Source organism: Magnolia sinica, chromosome 5 (genome assembly GCF_029962835.1).
Source record: "Magnolia sinica isolate HGM2019 chromosome 5, MsV1, whole genome shotgun sequence".
Lineage (NCBI taxonomy): Eukaryota > Viridiplantae > Streptophyta > Magnoliopsida > Magnoliales > Magnoliaceae > Magnolia > Magnolia sinica.
In genome coordinates, this window is record NC_080577.1 from 102,900,465 (window position 1) to 102,926,153 (window position 25,689).

General features: G+C 38.3%; 1 protein-coding gene across 1 annotated transcript; it reads right to left on the minus strand.

Moving 5' to 3' along the window:
• Window positions 1–812: 812 nt before the first annotated feature.
• LOC131246488 (H/ACA ribonucleoprotein complex subunit 4-like) lies at window positions 813–6,076 on the minus strand. Its single transcript, XM_058246670.1, has 2 exons — window positions 4,085–6,076; window positions 813–1,008 (listed from the first exon to the last, which is right to left on the minus strand). Exon 1 carries the CDS (start codon window positions 6,017–6,019, stop codon window positions 4,136–4,138), a length of 1,884 nt encoding a protein of 627 aa, XP_058102653.1. The 5' UTR covers window positions 6,020–6,076; the 3' UTR covers window positions 813–1,008; window positions 4,085–4,135.
• Window positions 6,077–25,689: the final 19,613 nt, after the last annotated feature.

Genomic DNA, 25,689 nt, shown 5'->3' on the forward strand with positions numbered 1-25,689 from the left:
GGTATTCAACAGGAAGTCTATATTCAGCAGGGAAAAATAAAATAGACCAACCCAACTTAGACCAAATCCAAAGATTCCAAACCCGGCATTTAGACGAAGGATCTAGAACTGACCCACACTCGGCTTATTTGGACTTGGACCCTGATCTAGACCTGACTTATATATTAATGGAAAGGGTTTGGAGCTGAAAAATATAGACCCAATAATTAGACAGTTATGGATCCCACCCTCCCAGGGAGGGTCATCAAGAAGGTGAAGGCCTGAATGAATAGGATGTTAATTAGGCTGGGTCGAGGTCAGTGGGTTTTGTTTTGGGTATTTGGATTCAGATTCTGGGTTGGGTTGAAGAAATTTTATGAGTAGAAGTGATGATTCATTGTGAGAGCTTGCCTCTGGATTGGAATATAAGCAGCAATCAGAGACATGGAAATCTGTGATGTGTTTCCATGAGAAGTGGAATGAAAGTTATGAATTTTGGTTCTAGTATAAGAGATATAGACTATAGAGTGAAAAATCAATGAAATCAGACTGTGGGGAACATAGCAGAAAGCATTGACTGTTCAACATCAGACATCAAATTTTAGTCAATTTGGAACATTCCATGACCTTTCAATATAGTGACGAACTAAACAAATTAAAAGGCATATGAAAACACTCTTAACATACATTTTATTTTTATTTTTTATTTTTTTTAAAAAAAACACCTTCAGATGCTACCTCAATCAATAAGATAAAAACATAACTCTGATAAGATCTTACCAAGGAGGTGAAGATCTTATCAATAAGATCTTATCAAAGAGGCAAGGCCCAGAGACAATAAAACCCACAAGGAAAATGAGCTCAATATTAAGGATGCCCATCCAATCAACATGAATTCAACTTCCTTACAGCCCAAATTCTTCTATCCTGCCTTGACTAGTCATCAGTGGGTTCTTTCAAACCCTCCAGCTCCTCATCCTCTCGCAAGTTCCTTGAAAAGGCTGGGAGAAAAACTATTTGCACACCCACCTATGCAATCAACAACTCTTAACAGTTAACACCTTTGAAGATGGCATATAGACGGGAGTTTAATAATAAAAAATGGAAACCAAAGCTTTTTATGCCTTTCCTTTCTCACCATTCCAACCTCCAGCCAACAGTAATAATGGTTTTCTTTCGTTATTTGTTTAAGTTTATTTTTTATTTTTTAAAAAAGATAACAGAGACTCGTGAAAACAAGAAAGAGAGTTTTTTTTTAATACTTTGGCAATGTGTGCTTATTGATACATAGGCACTCATAAACTTGTACGCATGGCACATTATAACTCAACATAAACTGTTCAGATTTTTGGACCCACTGAAGGTGGGTCCTAAAGGGGAAAAAAAGATGAGATCGTTTAAACTATTCTCATCTCCGATCCAGGGTCACCTGTTTATCAACTGGCATACTCTACCAGCGTATCAAAGATCTTCTTCAAAATGCAAAAGCAAGGCTGGTTCCTAGGGCCCAGTAGAATCGCTTAAATTTACATGGTATTCACCTCTGTGCAAAAAACTATTCACCTGCATGGTAAATTTTACTCAACTGCATAAAGAGCTAGCTATTTACCTGCATGTGAAAAGTTATCCACCTGAGTGTAAAACACTATTTATCTCATGTAGAGTTATTCACCTACAGCCCACTTTCGTCTTGTGTGTATGCCATCCAATCGGTGCATTAGGTCAATCCCACCATGGTCATAGGATGTCCCCAAACTTTGATTTTTATTTTATTTTTTTCCATTTCTTTTTTAGTTTATGTTTTTATTTCTTACGTTTTGCTTATATATTTTGTGTGATAAACATATAAAAAATTTTAAAAAATAAAATAAAATTTCACCACCTGGTCAACCCGCCGAGTTCTGAGTTGACCCTACCCAGTGACAGTCTTAAGCCCAAGTTCAAGTTCAAGTCCAAGCCTGGGTTGGTGAGCTATACTGTGACCCTTGTCACATGAAGTCCAGTTTTACTAGTCTAGCCTACTAATGAGACCCACAAGAAACTGAGACAGAGACAAAATATACTGGCTAGGATGATAAGCCACTTTGATGTGAATGATGCAGCACACAAGAGAGAGTATCACCCCTTCCACACACACGAACCTTCTCTCCATTCTCTTAATCACCAGTCCCCACAACCTTTTGTGAAGCTTTCCCACAACCTTTTACCAAGTATGTAGAGGGATGCCACAAGGCCTTATCCAAATAGACTCCTTAGCCATCTGGACCTTTGCATGCCGCATCTCGAGTTTTCTAAACGTTATAAAATGTGTCCCAAACTTCAAAAACATAATGCAAATCCCTTCTATTTCCCAACTGGATCCAAGGCTTTGATGAATCCATCCTTGTCACAGAGACATTTAGCAAGTCAACCAAATCAATTTCTCCATTTAATCGGCCACATCCACAACCATCTACTCCTCACTCGGTTGTGTTACAAAAAGGTTTGATTCAATGTTCCTACACTCTCTTCTGCCACTTCACAGTTCATAATCACCAGTTTCTTTCCTTCTCACAATTCAATCCACGCTTGCACGCCCTCCCAACCAGCCTGCTTCAACATGGGATCTCTATATGATTTTTGTTCCGTCCAACTTTGTTTTCTGCATGCTCATGGCAATTGGCAATGTCACTTTGCTCTTATATACCTTCCTTTTGAATCTTCTTATCTCCATTCTCTCCACTTTTTTGTTTTCACTCCGCTCTGATATGATTTTTTATTTTAACCCTCTGAGCTATAGGATAACCCTTTCCCCACATTTTCTGTCATTAGCCCTGACTTTTAAGCTTCCTCCCTGATGCCAAAACAAACAACAGAAAACCATCTTACATTTCCTATAAGAGCATCTCTAGCTATTAAATGGCCTTTAATCATTCCCACCGTCTTAAATAGACTAAAGAGTTCCATCCTGCTCATCCCTTATGGGAGATTATAAACAAAAAGTGATAACCATTTTCTACAGTCATCTACCTGCTTACACCTCTTCTCCCTTCTCCTAACTTCTCATCACTCCTCTTCCCTTGACTCTTCATCCATTTCCTTCCTAGATTTGAGAAGGGGTGAGCATATTGCACAGCAACAGACTTAAGCTCTAGCTGAAGCCACCTCAGTCCACAGGATCTCAAGGTCCTGGTGAACCTGAAACCATAATGTCATCTAATGTGTTGTGGCGGATGGGTAGGCGGTGCAATCCTTTCCCGACATCTGCCGAGCCAAACTGGAATGCCAGAAGCAGAGATGGTTTGCTAGGGTGGCAGGGTTTATGTCATAGACACAACCATCCACATGCCTTATCATATACTTCTTTTTTGTATTCGACATTAGGATGTATGATGTATCATTCAGTTCTCACTTGTTCATCAACATGGACCTCAGAAGCAAATATCACCAAATCGAGATTCCTATAATCATGAACAATTTCAAAGCAAATTGAATTAAGCCGTAAAATTTGAGTTGTTAATTATAAGCTTCTATTGACATTAGTTTCACCATAAACAACTGAAACCTGAAACACTGACTCCATCTATTAAAAAAAGTACAGTAGTGGGTACACTAAGGAAAGCACTCGATGACCAATATTAACACAAAGGCAGATTGTCACCTTTCCCATGTCTGTATGTGGAACATTACCAAACCAAATGGATACGATCCCTCATCTTCATAGACATGTAATAAATTTTAAATTAATATAGAAGATTTTAAGAAGGGCTGCCATTGATCTCTACAAACATGTCCGGCTCATGAGCCATGACTCCATAAGACATTGAACAAAGTGTTTGGCAACAAGAGATTGCTTGTAAATGAATACTCACAGCTAGGCAAGCTAAAAATGTAACAAGAATGCTCATAATACGCAGAAAAAGGGGGGGGCACTGCCAGGATTTTTTTCTAAATTCCAGTAAGTAAAAAACCCAAAAGATAAACTCATATTTCAGAAAATTTAATTAAAAAAAAGTCTATCAAGCAGAGCTAAAATGAAAAATAGCTCGGCAGAAAACATAGCAGAGGTTACAGAAGCTGCAAATACCGAAAGGAAGAGAAGATCAGATGTTACTTGGAAACATACATTCGAGCATTCTCATGATCGAACATTAAGTCCGAAGCCCTTGTATTGTATCTACTCTTGTTCTTCCCCATCTTTATTCTTCTTTTTCTTCTCTTTTTTCTTCTTCTTCTCACTCCTATCTACCTCTTCATCATTCCCATCCTCGACCTCTTTGCTCTTCTTCTCCTTCTTCTTCTTCTTCTTCTTTTCCTTCTCACCCTTCTCCTCATCAGATGGCCCCAACTTGGCCTTATCCTTCTCCCCCTTATCTTTCTTCTTCACCTTTTCCTTCTTTACTTTTTCCTCATCGGACAATCCCGATTCATCCTTTTCCTTGTCCTTCTTCTTCTTTTTCTTCTTCCCATCCTCCTCAGCCCCATTCACCTCCTCAACTTCAACTTTCACTTTCTTCACCTTCTCCTTCTTCTCTTCCTTCTCCACAACTCTCTCAACTTCCTCAATCTTAACCTTCTTAGTTGCCACCTCAACAGGACCACCGTCAATGTCCTCCAATTTACGCTTCTGCCCCTCGCCATCTCCCCCATCCTTGTCCTTCTTCTTCTTTTTCTTCTCTCCTTTCTCTTCAACAACCATCGGCCCATCCTCCTCCACCGCAACTGGCACCGCTGTAGCCGCAAGGCTAGCAATCATTGAATCCCCTCCTGTCGGGAGAACCACATTCCTCGACCACTCAGCCGGCGTCTTCTCATTTGGCTTCCCATGCTTATCCAGTAGCCCCTCCGTAATCATCTTCTTCTTCATCGAAGCCCGTGGGCCCAACCCCCACTTCCTCGGGTATGTGTCCCGATCCATCACCACCCTCTTGATCTTGGCCACGACCCCATGATCGCAAGTCGCCATCACTGCTGTTGTCATCTCCGCGATGCCTAGAGCAATCGCCTCCCCCTTGGTTGTCATCAACACCACCTCCTCCCCATTCTCGATATCATTCTCAAACCTCAACAGCCCCGGAATCATCAGCTTTGCCCCGTAGCAGATGGCATTCACAGCCGAATCCTTCACCACCAATCTCTTATAGCTTGTCAGCAGGACTTCAAGCGGCATTATTGCCCGCCTCAAATAGCTCTCATCTCTGTAATTATCATAAAGCCACTGTGCATCCATCACGTCATGCATCGTCACCATGTTATCCTTCTCGCCCAGTATCCCAGACCGGACCCGCCGCAGCTCCTGCATATGACCACCAACACCCAAGATCAGGCCCAGGTGGACACAGAGCGTCCGCACGTAGGTGCCCGCCTCACACGAGATCCAGAAAACGACCAAATGCTTATCTGCATCATACTCCAACAGCTTGCTCTCATAGATGGTCCTTATCCGGAGCTGCCGCTTAACAGCAGATATGAGCGGGGGCCGCTGGAAAACAGCGCCAGTGAGGGTCTCCAGCGCACGGGCGACTTTGGCAACTTCAGGAACAGAAGAGTGGAGGCGGGCGACACAGACGTACTCTTTACCAGCAACCTGCTGGGATTTGACGAGACGGGTGGCGCGGTCGATGCAGACAATGAGGTTGCCAGTGACTTTGGGATCAAGGGTGCCGCTGTGGCCTGTCTTATCGACGCGGAGGATGCGTTTGATCCAGGCAACAACCTCATGGGAGGAAGGGTTGGAGGGTTTGTCGAGGTTGAGGATACCATAGCGGATGTATTCGGCAAGGGGACGCTTGAGGGGGGAGAAGCCATTGGGAAGAGGGGTGTAGTGGCCGGTGCGGACGTTGAGGCGATCGTAGTTCTTGAGGAGGATGGGCCATTGAGAGGTGTCCAGGGATGGAGTGAAGGACTGGGGTTTGATCAAGTAGTCTTGCTGCTGCTGATCGACGGCTGAGGATGGTTCGGAGGGGACGAGAGTGGATGACGGATGTTCTTCTCGTTCGTCTGTGGCGATGGGTTTGTGCTTTTTCTTCTTCTTGTCTGAGGAAGGAGGGAGGGAAGACATGGCTTTTGGTAACGCAGTGTGAGAGAGAGGGAGGGAAAGGGGGTTTAGGGTTTTAGGAGACAGGAGTGTCTATGCGTGTGGGGTTCTACTGGAGCTGGGCATCAAGAGTTAGGTCCAATTCGACTTAGATCCAGTATCGTGAAAACCTTTACCCGAACTCGATCCGACTCGGGATCGAGTCTAGCGGCCTGACTCGATCCGAACTGGATTTTGGTTGGGCTGGGCTGATCCGAGTCGAGTCCGACTTGGTAAGAGATACCCAGTGAGATTGAGTTGGCTATGGTTTGGATTGGGTCACCAAACCTCACTGCACCGGCGCACTCGAGCCAGGTCACAGCGAGCTCGACCTCACCGCATTGGCGCACCCAAACCAGGCTAGCGCACCACACCTAGCACAAGCAAGGCCGGCTGCACCATAGAGCGAACCTAGGCCGATCCGCGTGGGTTTACTTGATCCGATCCGAAACCGGCATTCAGTTCGGGTCAAGTCAGATCCCTCGAGTCAAGTCGGGTCCCGCCCAACTCTAGGTTTTACCCTGGTTTCAACAAGTGTTGTGAGTCATTGGGTCTTGAGCCTAATCTCTTTTGAGTCGGGTTCAGGCCTCCACTACTCAAACCATCACCTTAGAGCTGGGAACGGGACGACTCGACTCGACTCGGTAAACTCATTCAGATCTAACTCAATGATAACCGAGTGAGTGAGTCGATCCGAGTCAAGTTGATACTTCGTCCAATTTGAACTCAAACCAAGTCAAGTTCGAGTTACCCAGTAACTCAACTCGACTTGACTGGAAATCCAACTCGGTACTGACTCAACCCTTGTGTGTGTGTGTGTGTGTGTGTAAAGAAAAAGCTCAGATTTGACGTTTCAGATGTAAGATACCATGTAGCTGATGGAGAGGCTACAATTCCGGCAAGTGAATCTAAGTTTTGAGTTGTGATTTCAACCCATGGATACCTGTTGTACCCGACGCAACTCGGTGCTGACTTGACCTGACTCGGTACTTATGATCGTGTCGAACTCGGTCCAGATTAGTCCAGGCTAGACCTAGACTCGAATTGAGTCAGGCATACTAGACTCAGTACTGAGCCGGGTCGAGTTCGAGTCATACTTATTTCAAAACTAAATCGAGTCGGGTCAGCCCTAACTCGGTCCAACTCGACTCGACGCATAGCTCTACCCATGCATCTGGTCATGTCTAAAAGTCCAGGTTCAATCAGATATTGAGCTTGGCTTGGATCAATTACGTGGTCCATTATGTAGGTCGGCATCCAAGCAATCATGACCATTCAACTACCCATTGTCTTCATACATGAAAGTTGTTATTTTGCTCTTAATATTATTTTCATAATGGAGCCCACTAATTCACTACTCAACTATGTTAGCTGTTCATAATCAGGGAACAAGCATACAACGTGTAGAATTGATTCTTCTTTTCCATTTAAATAAATTACCTTTTCCACTACGTAAACGCATGCACCAATTAAATACATGCAATGGATGAAGAAATTAAACATTTTGTTACTAGTCGGCAACTAAAATAAAGTTGTCATTGCATATACAATGCTAAGAAGTTTTTAGTAATAGCATAGTGATTATCTTAACTTGTTTAAACTAAGCTACACCTAATAGCTGTTAGTTTTGTGTACCCTATAAAGCCAATATGTTAATATTAACCATTAATTTAATGATCTAACCATAAATCATGATGACCATAAGTCTTGTGGACATGTGGCTAAGGTCATAGCTAATATGCGAGTATATATTATCTTATACGTTTATATAGGGTTAAAAGAGATAGATTCCTTTAGTTGTCCTTAGGAACTTATATACTCTTATACGTTTATGTAGGGTTAAAAGAGATAGATTCCTTTAGTTGTCCTTAGGAACTTGATATTAGATGCAATGGCCATTGGTCAAAGAAGAGTTGTGTAACATGAACCTTAGTGCCCTATCATTCCATGATCATTTAGCAGGTTATGAGACAAACCTGTAGCTTTTATTCTTTTTTTATATCATCATATATGGCCGATATGAATTAGGATAAAATGCCTCCACCATCATATTAAAAAAATGAGTCGATGTACTTGTGCCCTACTTTACCGAGGGGTATAAGTGTGCCATGGGAATATGCTCTTGGTATTGGACTCGTTGGACACTTACCATGGAGTATCAATTCAAGTCATCATTTTTGGACTATGATTGACTTGTCTATGTACTGGCTTTTATTAATCCTTAGATCTAAGGACATATGGAGAGTTGAAGTTCCTAATGTAATTTTCTTTGGCCCACCTCACAAAATCAATTGCAGTGGCTCATATATGATGTTATTGGGTTCATCCATTAAGATATGGTTGAGGTCCATAAGATCCAACAAAGGATTCCTTAGTCTCCTAAGAGTATTCTTATGACTAAGATCTGGTACCTAAATATTCTAAATGATTTAATAAGTATTTCAATCATGGATCTTTTATTTTAATCGTTAAAATATTCCTTCATACTTGATAGTAATTCTGATGGCTGAGACCTTTTGATTCTTCACTTGATTTGCATAGGAATTAGATTGAGGATGGATGATGTTTAGTAAAGGGATGGAATCAATTTAGGTAAATGGTTAGGCAAGATTACAAACTTTAATTGTAGCGGGGTAATACCCAGTCTATGTGGAGGTGGAGCACCATAATAATATTTCTTCTTAAAACCCTAGCTCCTTATAAATAATATCCTATTATAGAGGAATAGGACATAAAAGAGAACGCAATAGACGCCTAAACTTCCCAAGACATTACCATCTATAGAAAAAGAGAGAGAAACGGAGAAAAAGAGAGAAGAGAAAGAAGATGGATCATCTCTCTTCTCATTCCCCTACGTCTATGAGACACTTACTGTGCATGCATCTCAGTGTGCTACCATAATCGCACTCTAGGGTTAATGTGTTGATTTTCCTCCTCTAGTCATGTAAGATAAGTCAGGAAGAATTTTTTTTACTTTGAAGGCATGATATTGGCATTTGAATAATATTTTTCAATTTTGATTTTACATAGATGCTTGATGGTATTTAAACGGTGATCCTTAGGGCTTAGTTAATTAATCTAGACCTTTGAAAAATTTTAATTTACTAATGTGTTTCCAAAACTTTAACAAAAGTGGTATTAAAGTGGTCCCATTTCTATTCTATTGTTGATCATTCCAATGAGCGTATCTATTTCGCACTCTGTCTGACCAAATGGTGTAAATATTAATAAGGAGTATTCTTTTCAAATCTGAGTACAAACAAACATGATTCATAGATCTAATCAATTGAAGTTATATAACTTATTACCAATGGTTAATTTTGAATCAATGATCAATTAGGGAACATAAGACTATTTTAATTATTCTTTTTTAATAAGGAAGATGTGCATGTTTCATTGTACTGAGTGATATTTTGGATCAGTTTTAGGGTTCTAATTTATTAGTTTAATTAAAAATTTACATGTAGATGTAGACACCCCATCTAAGCTAGCAACTTGATGAAACATGAATAGTTCTTAAGAGCTATTACCCTAACCCTAACTTAACCTAAAACCCTCATACCTTAGACATTCCCAGCCATTTGCAAGCCTTAGCCATTGTTGAGCATTAGCCAAGCCTTAGCTATTCTCATGTCAAAGCCAAGGTCACACCACAAGCCATTCACAAGCCATAACCCAAACCTATGCCTTAAAGCCACATTTCGGAGTTGAACAAGCCATCTGACCAATTTTCGGAATAAAGTTAGAGGCGACAGTAGTTTAACTATCGTCGGCGGTAGTTTGACTACCACCAGCGGTAATCGGATTACCACTCCCTCTCGAGAAATGTGTCCCAAGTTACAGTTATTGCTCTCATGGAAAGACAATTGTGTTGGGACCCATCTTACCCCTAAACCTTCACTTATTTACCATTTTACCTAGCCTCATCAACTGATGGGAGTGTTTCATGTGGCACCTCCTTCCCTTCAACCAATCACGTTTAATTTATGTTTAACCGTGCAAAGGTCCTTAAGAAACTTGGCATAGAAGGGAATTTTCTTAATCACATCTAACAAGAGAATGTTGATTTTGACTTGTTGAAAAATCTCAAAGATAACCTAATTCTCTAATGAACGTTTGGATGAGACTAGTTATTGGAGAAATGGAGTTGTGGGCTCATGTTCATGCACCACCTCTTTGTCATTTGAGGTAGGGCTTGGTCCATCATCACTATTAGATTTATCCAAATCCTTAGGCGTGTCGACCTTCATTAGTATCGTCTTATATATTTCCTTACCACTTCTAAGAGTGGTGATGGACTTGACTTGTTTTACATGTAGGTTTGGAAGATTTGAATCACTCACTTCATACTGTCCTTTTGGGTTAGGCTGAGGTTGGGCTGGAAAGGCCATTTTCTTCCTAACACTCAAGTGTGATTCAATCCTCGAAACCAATGTTTTAAGATCAGTTATAGCCTGCATGGTGGTTTGGTTGAATTATATCTGCAATTGCATGAATGCTTGCAACGTGTCCTTAAGAGTCGTCTTTTGTTATTGCACTTGTGGTGCACTTTGAGGTGCAGGAGGATGTCCTTGAGGAGGAATGCTTGCATTAGCAGTTGGCTCGTTTCTCCAAATGAAGTTGGGATGATTTTGCCAGTTAGGACAGTACGTGTTAGAGTTCGACGCATTGAATGTATGTTGGTAAGAATTCATGACATTAACTTGAGCTTGCAACACATCATGAAAAGTTAGGATTGTTGGACAATCTATTGTAAGGTATGTATCACTCTCGCATATGCCACATATACTTTCTACAGCCGCATTGATGGATTGGATCACTTCCACTACTCTTTCGTTCTATCAGAACAGATAAGGCCATTTATCAATCGATTTGAAAATAGCATGTTCATCTCACAGCTAGCGAATTTGCAAATGTGTGTGTTCTGTTTCGCTTATAGTAGCGTAGTTTCGACATTCCCTTATTTCCCTATTAGTTTAGTGTCCCAGTAACCTTCCAACCCGAGTGAAAGCAATTGATTGGATTGATTCAGCTGACCCACCACCTGCCTAGTCCAAGCTACATGCTGACATTGAAAAAGAATCCATGAATAGAAGACTTAATGTGGATGTACTGCCCATCACCGACTTCACAAGGGGTCGACATTTCCAAAGAATGAAATTCTTTCAAGAGTCCACGGGAATTAGTGGCCGATAGTAGTACATTGTGTAGGACGGAGTAAGGGCCCTTCTCACCTCCTATGAGTTGTCTGTCAGAAAAAAGTTTCTGAGTAGGGTAACATTCCTTACTTTCATAGCCTCAACTTTTCAAGTGAGACCCATAATCTTTATATTCATATCGTCTTCCTCCTTAAGGACGTATATGCCCCCTTCTTCCTTAGGACTAGGCTTGAAATTATTTGATTTGTTGGTAGTGTCCCATGATTATGCATTTTCAGCCAACCTATCAAGGTAATTTCATGCCTCATTTGGATCCTTTGTCATGAACTCCCCATTATACATCATCTCAACAAATTAGCGCATATTCGAATTCAGTCCATCATAGAAGAAATTGATTACTCGCCAAATTTTATGACCATGGTGTGGGCATGTGAGTAATAGGCCCTTAAATCTCTCCCGACATTGGAAGAATGTCTCGTCTTCCTTTTGGGAGAAATTCATGATGGTGCACCTTAAAGTGTTGGTTTTATGAACTAGGAAGAGCTTTTTAAGGAACTCTTGGGGTCATCTCTGCCCGCGTGCTTATTAAGCACGGTCTTAGTGAATAGAGCCATGACTTGGTTCTCTCCTTTAGAGAGAAGGGAAATAGCTTGAGTCTAATGACATCTTAAGAGATGAAGTTATAATGCAAAGTCATTACAATCTTATCAAATTCCTTGAGATGTAGATATGGGCTTTCTAAGTCAAGTTCATGAAATTTAGGAAGAAATTGGATCACTCTCGGTTTGAAATTCATGTTACCTATATTGACCGGAAAAATTATACAAAATAGTGTAGTTGTTCTTCCCGGTTGTAGGTAATCTCTTAAAGTTCTGATAGGGGAAATGTAATGTGCCTCATTATCATCATACATCTTCCTAGTCAATGTCGCATTTCGTATATGAATCTCATTGAAAATTTGTCCAGTTTCTACCATATTCTCTTCAAAGTATGGCTCCTGCTTAGGCATGTTTAGAGTGTTCGCAGCCATAGTTTGAGATGATTTAGGCGTACTCAGTTATTTTCTAACTTGATGGTGGATGGAAAGCCCATCGACTAGACCTCATTCACTTAGAAGTCACTATAGGAACCCACTTAGGCATTAACCAAACACATAAAATTAAGTTTTAAACCTAAATCTAGATGATAAAAATCCTAAATTGAAAATTAAAAATCCTACAACAATTAGAATCTAAAAAGCAATAAGAGGAAGATGAGGGAACTGAGTTACCGATTTAGAAGAACTAAGATTAATGATGTTACAAAAACAAAAACTAAACAACCAATGTTAGTTTAAAATTTTTTGCGTAAAACATCTATTAGAACTAAGCTTTCTATAATTAAATTTTAAAAGAAAACCCTAAGTTAGAACTAAAAATCAAAACTTAAACCTAAATACTTTCAGCGTAAATTTCTCCTACAAACGACGGCAAAAACTTGATCAAACCCAAGAGTTGACAACACCAAGTATAGGATTGCAATATAATAGTAACTCAGTAAGACCGATGTCGATCCACAAGGAATTTGGTGAGAATATACTAAGAACTTAATCTAAAAAATGGTTGGTCTGGGTTTTTAATTCAGAAGCATAGAAGAGTTGTAAAAATAATTATAAAAAAGACCAAGGATACATGAATCCTCAATTAATAAACTTTTTAATTTAATCTATCTTCTCGAGTTAATTACTCAATTAGAATTGGATTCCAATTTATTCTAGTCGAAAGATAACTCGGTAATATCAATAAAAAAATATCCAACATATATTAAAATCATAATAGGCTTGATCTCTAGTGAATATCTAGGTAATCACATCGTAAGAAATTGAAAGCTTCTAATGTACCCTAAGGCAACAATAGATTAAATAATTTTACAAATTGATTTATTTCCTAATCTCAAAATTCAATTACATCCAATCACAATGCAATAAATCTTAACTTTAATTTGAAATTGAATTAACTATCAAATATCCATTAAAAAGTTTATCCCTTAGCCAAACACGACTAACATCTTTATAAAAAAAAATAAAAAAAATAAAAAATAAACACTAAAAAATAAAATAGAACCGAAGGATTGAGAATGAATGATAATTCCAAAGAAGTTTTATTACTCCTAGGTCTCTCTTTCAAGCCCTAATTCATACTTTGGAAGGTTAGAACACCCCTTTAAATAGTAAAAGTTCGCATCGACTTGGAATCGACTGCAATTTTTTTACTTTTGTTACACTTTGGTCGCATTAATGATAGCCTTTTGTTGCAGCTAAACATCCATTCGGTCACACCAAACCCACTTTTGTTTGCAGCTGAATTTCTTCAAAATAGGTCTGAAGTCTCCATCCCCCTTAGGTCGCACCGAACTCTTCTTTGGTGGCATGAAAACAGGCTTTAGTCGAACCCAAGTGTTGAGCCAAATTATCTCTCAAAATCACAGTTTGTTGTTGGACTATTCTACGCATATTCGGTCGGACCGAACTAACCTCAGGTGAGAGCGAACAGTCTATTATTTCTGTTATTGAATTGTGTAATTTTTCAGTCCTTCATCTTTTGTACTTGGTTTTCTTGTATCTTTAGTATGTGATTTTTTTTTTATTAATGACCTCCAAATATCTAAGTCTTCTCTTGATTAATCCTTCGAGCTTTAATCATCTTTCTTTAACATGATTTCGTCTTTGTTTCCCAAATTACCTCGCATATATAAAATAAATGTTAGTTAATCGATTAAATACTTTGAATGCATGTAAACTAATATAATTGAGATGACAAATGTGCAATATTTAGATGTTATCACCCTTGCATAGGAGTCCAAATGGAGTTGCGTTTGAGGTGGAGAATATAGGGAGTAGTTTATGCTAAAGGTGGAGGTGAGTATGGGAGATCTTAAGGATGACTTGATAGAATATAAGTAAAGCTAGAGATTGTTGTGCGGATGCCTTGGATTCTGCATAGTTTGGGAGTCGTGGTAGAAAACTATTGATCCAACCGATAGTGTATGGGAGTTCTTAGTCAGGAGTAGAGTAGGATGTTGTCGGTCCTACTGACAACCTAGTCGGTTTGAGTAGGTCCGATCGACAGCTGTCATTAGTTCAATTGATGGACATACACACTTACGCAGTTTTGTGGAAGTCAGGGGGTATATAAGTCCTAATCTTAATTAGAACTTAGTGAGATGAGGATTTTCTCTTCAATATGAACATTTTCTCTCTAAGGGCAAGAGTTTTTACGAGGTGAGAGGGTTCTCTAAAATTATAAGGGCTTGAGAAGGGATTTTCTTAAGTGCACATTACAAGGGGAGATCGGGTGATTTCATAATTAAATGTGGGTGGTGTAAATTCTAAGGCTTTTGATTATAGTGGAAATCTTTGTCACTTTGTGCCGTGGTTAATTTTTCTCCACAAGGGTTTTCCACATTAAATATCTGTATGTTTTATGTTTATTTGCTTAATTGTTTTGGTTATTTTATTCATTATGATTGTTCTATCTTTATTAAACATGCTTCCGCAAAGTGCTTAGATTGACAGTGGTATTAGATTCAAATTTCTAATACCTAGGGTTAATAGGTTTGTTATGTTTTGAGATTACAACGTACCGGTATCGGAGCCTATCCAAATTTTTCACAACATGCTTCATACCAACCATGATGATGGTTTCGTACTAATCGTTATCATAACTTTGTATAAATCATGATCACATGTTTTTTTTATAGCCTTTCACGATAGCAACCTAACGCTTAAAACCCCAACCATCACCCGCTTAACCATGCCTATAACGCCCATGAAAATTTATACACACACACACATATATATATATATATATATATATATATATATATATATATATATATATATATTGCAAGTCTTATCCTTATCTTATCTTTATCTTATCTCCTATCTCATCTTTATCCCTAATTCATCTCTCTTATGTATACCCCTAATCCCCTCGTATCTCTTAAGTCTCAATTCTTCAAATGAGCATTTCTTTTTAAGGAGTATGTCGTAAGAAAAGTTCTATTCCAACTTAGATATTAACAAAAAGGCACCATACGACAACTAAAAAATGAAGAAATTGAGAGGATTTAGAGGGCTTAAATCCGGTAAGTTTTGTCCATTCTTTCATTATTATTTTTATACATTTAATATAATTTAACTCGATCTATGTAATAAATGGTGTGTATCGGCCACACGTTCATCGTATTGATCTGTGAGTATATCTGATGTAAAGATAATAGAAGTCTAAAATTCAATGTGAAGTTTCTTGTTGTAGAGATTGATTGGCGTGCATCTGATCGAATCGAATTAGATCTGAACAGATCATACTATCCCTAAGGCCAAAATATACAAGGGCCCTAATTTCTAGATCAATCTGACAATCGGATGGACCACACTAGTAAAATCTGAGAGTGTTTAATAATGGGCGTGTTTAGATTCACATATAGTATTGTTTTGCATTGTAAATATGTATGGACTCGGTATTCTAGACACTGTAGCATGGTTCACGTCTATATGGCCGTCAACAACCACAGTGTTTGGTTTCGAGTAATTTTGTATATGTATATGTTGCGGAATTCAGTGTCGACGTTTGGGAATAGAGTCATGGTTATGTTGGACGTGTAATTATGAAGTACAACAAACTAAGTTGTGTATTGTACAACTGGTATCATTGATATAGCAGGAACTATATCAGGCAGGCAGTACATGAAAAGTGACGTCCACACCCAAAGTGGGCCCCACCATTATAGTGATACGTGACCGTATAGCCAACAAATCAAGATGATCTTCAATGATTTGCAAAGTTTGGGCCTATATGAACCAATGAATGGATTGGATGTTTCAGATCATGAGTATAATTGGCCTTAGGAGGCTTTTAATGGTGGATTTCCAATCACCGTAGTACTCATGTGGCATGGTCCACCCGCTGGATTTATAACCCTCTCAATGGCGGAGGACTGTCCATATAATGATCTTAAAAAATGGAAGACTGGGATGGATCAATTAGGATGATCCTAGTGGGGCCCACGCACTGTAGCGGGTTCATATTATTCTTATATATTCATTTATCGATACTTATGCGATGAAGGACATTATGTAATTTAAACTAAACTAAATTAAAGATGGTACTGTTAACTTCAATTCAGTCATTCAATACAGATCAAATATAAATTTTATACATATTTGAAAATCCTCAGCATAACCCATGAAGCAGGGACAGACATCTCCATGCACAATATCTGGTTGGATCAGCTGTTGTGACCTGTTAATCCTCCCTTATGAGATGAGATTTGAAACAATCCAGCCAACTACTACATATATAAGCAATACCCCTATCACAACTTTTAATATAGCAGAACAATCAACAGACGAATCGTAGTCTCTTTTTAGGTCCGGCATGGCAGTGTCAGAGATGTGCAACCCTTCAACCTTTTCCTCAACTATAGCCGATTCATCAGCACGTCAAGCTTCCAATTCGAATCTCCTGGAAAGTGTTTAATAACGATAATTCTGCCAATTGGCCTATAATAATCATTAAAAAAAAATGAAAATAAAATCAAAAAACCGGATGACTGATATGATTTAGAAAACATTGGGACAACAATTCCTGAGACAGTTATTCTTTCCAACATTAAAAAGCCTATAACATACCTGAAAATTTTCCCAAGCTCGAATAGCCTCATTGTATGATTTGTACGACTGGTGTTTGCATCCTAGGTATCGATCAACCTGCGCATGTGCATCCTCCCACCTGTCATATAGGCCTGAAACTCTTCCCACAAAGACCACATAAAATTTCTTTATACCTTCTTGAAAAAAATAACAATTAGAGTCAAACATTCCTAATGTGAACTTTCTCTAGCTTCGATAAACAGGACAGTACGCCAAAAATATTAGCATGAATCACAGAATCAATGGTAATTCAGAGAAGAATAAATGGAAATCCTCCATGACATGAATAGCTAAATAGTCTCACCTCATCAATTTCATGAAACTGATAAGTTGACATTAAATTTCATGAAATAATGGAATCTAATATTTTGCTGCTGTGTTAACATTTATACGATCCCTGTTTACGGATATAAGCTTCATACAAGTTCAATAATAAATAGATATATTTGAATTCATTAACAAAATAGAACAGACAAGCATCATATATCACCAACTATGTTCACTTCAAAACAAGCAAACATATCATCAACAAGCTCATAGCACTCTCGGACCAATCAAATGACCAAAATAGTCAAAACCTTCTAACAGTCGACTATTCAAGTGTTCAGAGGCAAATACTGTATTGTATCTGAACTTATGAACTTCTAAGGAAACCCCATTTTAGTCAGATAACTGAGAAAAAAGAATATCGAGCAAGATATATTAAAGATGGTGCGACCATCAGTTAGATAAGTTTCAAGTAGGATTATAGAGTAGAGTGTTCTGTACTCATTGAGCACCCAAAATATCCATCCAAAAATCACTTCAAAATATACACAAACATAATAAAATAAAAGTTTAGTTGTTTAAGATTCCAAGTGCAGCAAACACAGAATTATTTCAGATAGGGGGATTACGGTCGAGGAGCTTCTGAACCCATTCCTTCCTCCTCTCATGCCCTATTTTGATGAAAAAACCGGCACTAACAATATCTTCCTGCATCAATCGAGCAGCACAGACCTAATCCCTATAGATGAGACCATCCACCTCATCTAGTATGCCCAACAACTTTTGTAGTCGGGTCATAGTTTTGCCCTATGCCATTGTTATGGTAAGGGTTCTAACAGCTTTAGCCATTTTGCCCATTTTATCACCAATGTGGTCACTTGGCTTACCCCTTCATTGACGGGTCATGCCAGTAACGGTGCTTTGATTGTTTGTAGACCCAAGCGAGGTCTCCATAGGCCCTTTTTTGACCTTCTTTGACCGCTGTTGTGATCCCTCATTGAGATGAAATGCCAAACCACTATCGTGGTCATCCTCTTCATCTGAAGATAGACGAACAATTTCTATTCCATTATCATTAGAATAATCATCAGAATTGAGTTCATCTCTACCGCGATGTCCGCCAGAAAGAGGAGATGAGTACGCTCTGCTGGCAAAAGAGCCATGAGCACAATCATTCCCAAACATATATGTCAAACTATTGTATCTGTCGATGTGTTTACCACGCACTCTCTCGACGTATAAGTGAGACTGCAAGACCATATCAGTATGTTAGGAAGGCTGAAACTATATCAACACCTTTACATAGAATAAAACCTCACATATTAGGTATTAAAGGGGCATTGTTGTTGAGTATAATAAAATTGTTACTTACCTTAATGTAGGCAGACCAGACATCATCCGTAGCAACCACCATTTTCAGGTTGGCATCCTAGCTAAAGTCACTGGCATTCAGCATATCCTTCACTGCCTAGTAAAATCCCTTGAATGTGAGGAGACGATTAGAGATATGTTTATTCTCTAACTCGACCCCACATCTATTGAATATTTCAGTGATGGTAGTCTTATAGGTTTCTGGCTTAAAGCCAATGTCACCTTTTTGACCCAGATTAACCTGCTCCACTAATGCATCTACCAATGCATTATCCATCAGATCGCTCCATTGAATGCGTACTGATTTCTTACTTTCTCTACTCCTTCGAGTGCGGGCATTCGGACTCATCAGGGATGGAGTTTTTTGTAATATTGTTGACCTTTTCTTAATCGGGGTACCGAAAATAGTACTCGGTGATGCCATACTCTTCTTAAGGGAGGCTGTACATTTTAAGGGGGATGCAGTCTCATTCTTATATTTTCCCATCTTGTACGAACTCCATAGGAAATTCATGTTACCTATGCAACAGTAACAGTCAATGGAAATATAATTTCATGATCCAACTTAAGTCATAAATTAAAGGTCCAGACAGAAACATAAAGATTAAATTAGTGAGACCTGAAATATATTACATCATAAGTACTGATATATAATGAAATCCATGTAAAGTGTCTAAAAGTTAAAACAAACAAACCACCCAAGACCAAAAATCCAAAGACCAAATTATCCAAGTTTACAATACTATTGTTACATGAATAACACAAAACAGTGACTAAAATAAAAAAAAATCAACATCATTGCCACGTCCAAGGAAGGCTGTCATTCTACATTCTCTCTGCAATGTCATCCCTCTTTTTTACCCATTCCTCTCTCGCGCGGTCTGTCACAGTAGACCTTGCGCGCTCTTCATCGGCATTAGTGACGTTTATAGGAGATGACGAAATTTTTTCAGTACTATCTCCACTATTCTCAATAGTTTCAGCAAATCCATCTTCACCACTAACATAGATGAAGTTATACACAACACAATAAGCTATAACAATTTTAACTTGTGTTTTAAATTTGAACTGTGGTGTTATACGCAATATAGGAAATCGGCCTTTTAAAAGACCGAAACACCGTTCAAGTACATTTCGCAATTGGGTATGACGATAATTAAAGAGTTCTTTCTTATTAACAGGCTTCCTCCATGTACAAAATTCATTCAAATAATATCGAAGACCTCGATAAGGTGCTATAAATCCTGGAGAATAGGCATATCCTGCATCGACAACATAATATTTTCCTACACAAAGCAATATATAAATATTAAGCACTAGCCAAATCACATCCAACATAGTTATATTAAACTGGCAACAGTCATTTTTTACCATGAGGCACAAGGAAACAATCAGGGCGACGAGATAATGTATTTGCAAAATACGAGCGTCGGAAGCAGAACCATCCCAACCCGCTAGCACATATAGGAATTTCATATTGAATGTACAGGCAGCCATTACATTCTGGGACAGGAAACCTTTTCGATTTCGAAAGGTTGCAGTTGCTTCTTTCAGCAAATAGACTGATATATGGGTGCCATCGAGTGCCCCAATGCAGTCTTACAAGCAACATTCATTTGACTTTTAGGTTGATATTAATAAACAACAATTTAATTGTATCATAATTGTAAATTTTCAGATTATATTACCTAAAAATAGGGGCTTCACTTTGGATTATCAGATATCTCTTTCGGGGTATGTAACCCGGGGAACTTTACATATTCCGGATAAAGGCCAATTATAGCATCAAGAACTTTATTGAAGTGTCGACTCACGATTTTTTCAGAACATAAAAACCGATGACCAATGACACGGTTTCGCATGTTGTGACCAATAGTATGCAAGAACATGACGACTTGTTCCTTTAAACTGCATCTCCTTGTATCAAACAACAAATTCTTATCTCTTAATAAAGAATATAACTCGAAGAACTTATCACGACCCATTCGTAGCTGTGCAAGACAGTTTACATCGTTCTTCTTTATGATTCTATTAATAAATCTATTTCTATTTATTTGACAATCTCGATGCAACGACTTCATACAATAACGACGATAATATTTTGTAGCTCTCATAACATGCAGATGCTGCAATTGCGGTTAATGCATCTGATATTTCGGTTTCATTCCAATCACTATTGGAGAACTCCTCTCGGTTAGAGTTATTACTGTGAGACCCCATGAGTGAAATGGTGTACTGACCTGTTTCTTTTTCATGTTACCTTGCTTTTAGAGGTGTAAATAACAGCATAATCAGAAAGGTATACAAATGCAATAACATAATATATGTTAAGCACATTACAGGAATTCTACATATTATTTCATTTTTATAAGATATATATTTCCTTGAAGAACATCAAAACCATTCTTACTCAGACATAACACATGATAGAGTCGATGCTCATATATTCATAATATGAGACAGTAATCGGACAATCAACATAAGTAATACCAAATACAAAGGAAAAGCAGATTAGTATTAGGTACCACAACCGGTTTCATACGCACCTGTTAACAAAGTTTTAATTGAAAAGTACTGATAACTTTGAGGATTAGCACACCTGCGAGATTGGATTACAGGAAAGGGCTACAATTAGACCTTGTTTAATGTAGAAATGATGGTTCAATATGGAAGAACGAACACGATCCTGAAAAATGTCTACAAAAATGGGGTATTCATTTGAAAATATATGAAAAATTTTCAAACTTCAAACAAACACTGATTATTTCTTAACATTAAGACACAATTATCTCAAACAATGGTTTCATATGTGCCACATATGAAACATTTTAAATCTAGAACAAGATGATCCTTTACAGATCTCTTCACTTGAGATTAGAATATTACCTCCACTGTACTTCAGTAACTGGGACTCACAGGAAAGCCAACAATATTTCAGAGGAATAGGTTAATGGTCATTCACCACTATTGAAGTTTTTCATATATAGTCATTCTTAATATGGTTCTGATTGCAGAAGCAGATCATAACTCCTAGTCCCTTTGACATGCACAAGTCATGTCATAGGTTTCTGGAGGTGAATCCATCTGCTGGATTTTTTTTTACAGATACGCAGTAATGTCACAATGGTACAGCAGGAGAAAATCAATTTTGGATGTATCAAGTGGGTTGTCCGCATCGTAGAGGGAGAGGAAAGATGCATGCTACTCCCCTATTTATACGACTTCAAAAAATTGGGTGTATCGTGCAATATACAAAGATAAGGAGGAAGAACATGGAAGGGATAAGATCCCTCACAGAACGGGATGGATGCTCTCTTCCCCAAAAACGCAATCACATTTTATGATCCATACTCTTTAAAAATATCTACATGCACAATACCTGGATACGGTGGAAACTTGCACTAACAAGACTGTTGTATTACGTGGGGGGGAAGGGCAACTTCACTGCAACTCGACGATGTAGCTATGCAAAGACGACTAGATAACCATCGCATGCTCAGAACATGCAATACCGCTTTCTCCCCGTCTTTGATCTGTTAGGTATCCACACCATCTTCTCTAGCAACGACTGTGAGGACGAAGAGAAAGGGTGAGGGAGAGAGTATCTGGGAATGATGGTCCGCAAGAGAAAAAACGTCTCAATTACTTTTTTTTTGCAAAGGCGGTGCAGTGCAATGACTCCATCGCTCTTACCGATGCACTGTACTCTGATAGCAGTTACGCGTGGAAGCCGAAAATCAGTTCAACGTCGTACTCGAGTCACTCATGGACATCCGTTTTGAATTCGATTTCAAACATTGGATAACGTACTATTTAGGTCAAAACACAGTGCAATACTACCTGGGCCCGAAATCTAAACACGCCCTTATATTCTGCGTAAGTGTTGGTATCACTTAGTATAAAAGGTCGAGATAGGTCATTAATGTATGTGTGGTTAGATCCACACCATTCACCCAATATTTAGAGGTAAAATATGCTAAGACCTCAAGAATCTGAATGATTCAATCATCTGGTGGGCCACCCCGATCAATCATTTACCATTCAATTTCATAATCTTAAAAGAACAAAAAAATCAAAATTTTTATAATTGAAATTAACATATTTAGTCATTTAGGGCTTGGTTACTTTGGATGTTAATCAAAGGTGGGCCCTACTATGTAATATAATTGAATATATAACAATGTTGTTGATATAATTGATAGGATTTCTGAATTCAAACCAGCTTGAATGCCTTGTGGATCATACACTACTAGACTCAGGTGAGTAACCCAATGTGTCTCATGATTCATTGGAATTAAATAAATTATTTGTAATGGTTTGATTGATTGATGTATTGATTGAAGTGTTTTGTTACGATGTTGTTGATTTAACTACTGTGAGTGTATGTTACATTGAATTTACATATGAATATTCTAATCAAGATAAGTATCTTTGGTGGTTATGAAAATGATGCATTCATATATCATCCATCATTCATTGCATTTGCACAATGCATTGTCGACCCTAGGAGCCCTCCCTGGAAGAAATATCGATCCTGGTAGAGCGTTAACAGATGCAAGTTATGCCTATGCCTACCGAAATGTAAAAACCTACCCAACGAGTGGATGCGAGTTAACGATCTCCAACTCAAGGAGATAGAGGATCATCCCATCTGATGTGTTCCTACTCCATTTGCATCCATGTCATTGTGCATACATTGTTGCATTAAGTGCTTTGTATTATTTTAATTGCTATAATTATGAATCATACTGGGTTATTTCACTAAGTCTGGCTAGTTTACCTTTTTATTGATAGAAAAATCATACAGATAAGCCATTAGTAGATGATGTGACGTAAGAACCGAAAGGAGCCACTGCCCTTGAATATGACCCATGTGAAACGTGGTCATACTTGTTTGAAGATGAATTGGCTACATTAGACCATTCTTGAGTTTCTGATTTATTTGTTAGGATAGTTTGATTGGCGTACAGTGAATATTGGTATTGATTATGTGATTTTAAGAAATTGTTTAGATTTTTTTGATTAAGACAATGTGAGTCTGGAATAAACATATTTATATTATGATGTCTTAATAAATGAATAATATTTGAGATTTATGTTATTATAATGGTCGTGAAGATTTACATATGCCTAGTTGATTAGTCCTAAGTATTATGCGTGATTGAAATTTGATGAAATTGAGTGGAACTTAGAATGAATGTAATTCTCACCTCTAATTAAATTAATTAACAAATGAAGTTAGTACATTTTGCATATGAGTTACAACCTAAAACTCGGGTCTAAGGGTGCATACACCGTACTCAGATTTTGGGGCGTGACAATGCCGCTTCTCAATTGATACAATGTGTTTCAATGAGGGTTTTATTACAGTTGAATGTCTAGGTTTACGAATATTTTTGTTCTTTTCAATATTCTTGTAAGACAATCTATCTACTTCTTTGAGTAACACTAGATAGCAAGTGAACAAGAAAAGTTGAGAAAATAAATTACAAATTAAATTACCAATAGTAAATAAGAAGAATAAATAAACTACACAAACATTTTCTCAATTTTAAGCTACACCTGGATACACTATTGAATTGAATTGGGATAAATTCATATATATAGTAAATGCAAATGAGCAAATTGCAGTTGCCGCACATGACACAAACCTCTGTGGGTTCTTCAGTTCGAGTCTTGTGTTGATCTCATTCCTTTTTTTTTTTTTTTTAATTGCATCCTACGTACAAGGATTAACAACTTATCTTTATCTTTTATCATTTTTCTTGCTATGTTCACTTGACCAAGCTATATAAGAAAGGATGGGTGCTGCAACTAACACAGTTAAGGCCTTCCAACGGATATGCACAGACCTCCAACATTCCGGTAGCAAGATTGTAAGAAAGAATAATTCCGTTACATGTTAAATACACTATCCGAAAGTCATCGTTAAAAGCAAAAGGTACAAAGCATTTGGGATACGACGTTCACTTTCCCAACATTGGAGCATTAAGGACAGCGCTATGCTTCAGCTTCCACTCAAAGAAATCGCGATCACAATTGTATTTCCTTTCTTCCATAAGTAGGACTCATATGTGAACTCCATTTCCATCTCCTTTACAATGGTGCAAATGCTCTTTTGATGTAGAACGGGTTGCATACAGTTTCATGGCCAAGATAGACCGAAAAAGGCCCGATCGGATGCAGAGGTGATTTGGGCCGTCAGAACTTAAAATGGACATATCTCGCGAGCTGGAATGAACTCTCAGACATACCATATATGATTTTGGGCTAGGATGAGCTACTTTAGCCACCTAATGTGCCACGCTGAATTTGCGAAATAGGGCTTAAGGAGTTGCTCCCAACATGAAAAGTGCTTAGAAAAATTAGGAGAACAGCGTGGTGAAGCAAAATAGGACACTATTTTAGCCGAAAACCATGCACACTGGTAGGAAATAGGGCTTGAGGAGTTGCTCCCAACATGAAAAGTGCTTAGAAAAATTAGGAGAACAGCGTGGTGAAGCAAAATAGGACACTATTTTAGCTGAAAACCATGCACACTAGTAGGAATCACACAACCGTATATAAATAGTAAGTTTACTATTTATAGTAAGTCATGATTTCTAAGAGTTTTAGTTGTAGTTTAATTCCGAAACTTCTTCCATGGCTTAGTATCCCTATTTAAAGTTGTGTAAACTCGTTTATTCATTCATCAATCAATTTATAAATTTTCTAGAATATTATTTCTATTTTTTTTCTCTCGTGAATTCGAGAAGTACTCTGCGAGGAGTCCAGAGAAGCTCCGTGGATTCAAAGTAGTTATCCTTGAGGAAGACGGTGATCAACCTCATCACGTTCATCCTTGCGTCACCTTCTGACTGGATACCGGGTTTGCGTTGGCAATCTGATGAGCCTACTTACTCATTCTCTAAATGGTAGATGAGTAGGAAATTCCCCCATATCCAGTGAATACCTCCTTTCAAAGAAACTGAGTGGGTTAAATGGGAAGGCATGAATTGGGTGATAGATGGAAGAAAAAGGTGAAACTTTCAGCTGTATTTCTCTCCATTATCAGGTTTGAGAAGAAAAGATTTCGAAATCAAAGATGTTAATACCATCTCTATAAAAGAAGCCTATTACTTTGAAATCTTTCCCATCAGAAGCCAAACCGACGTTTAATGTCCACA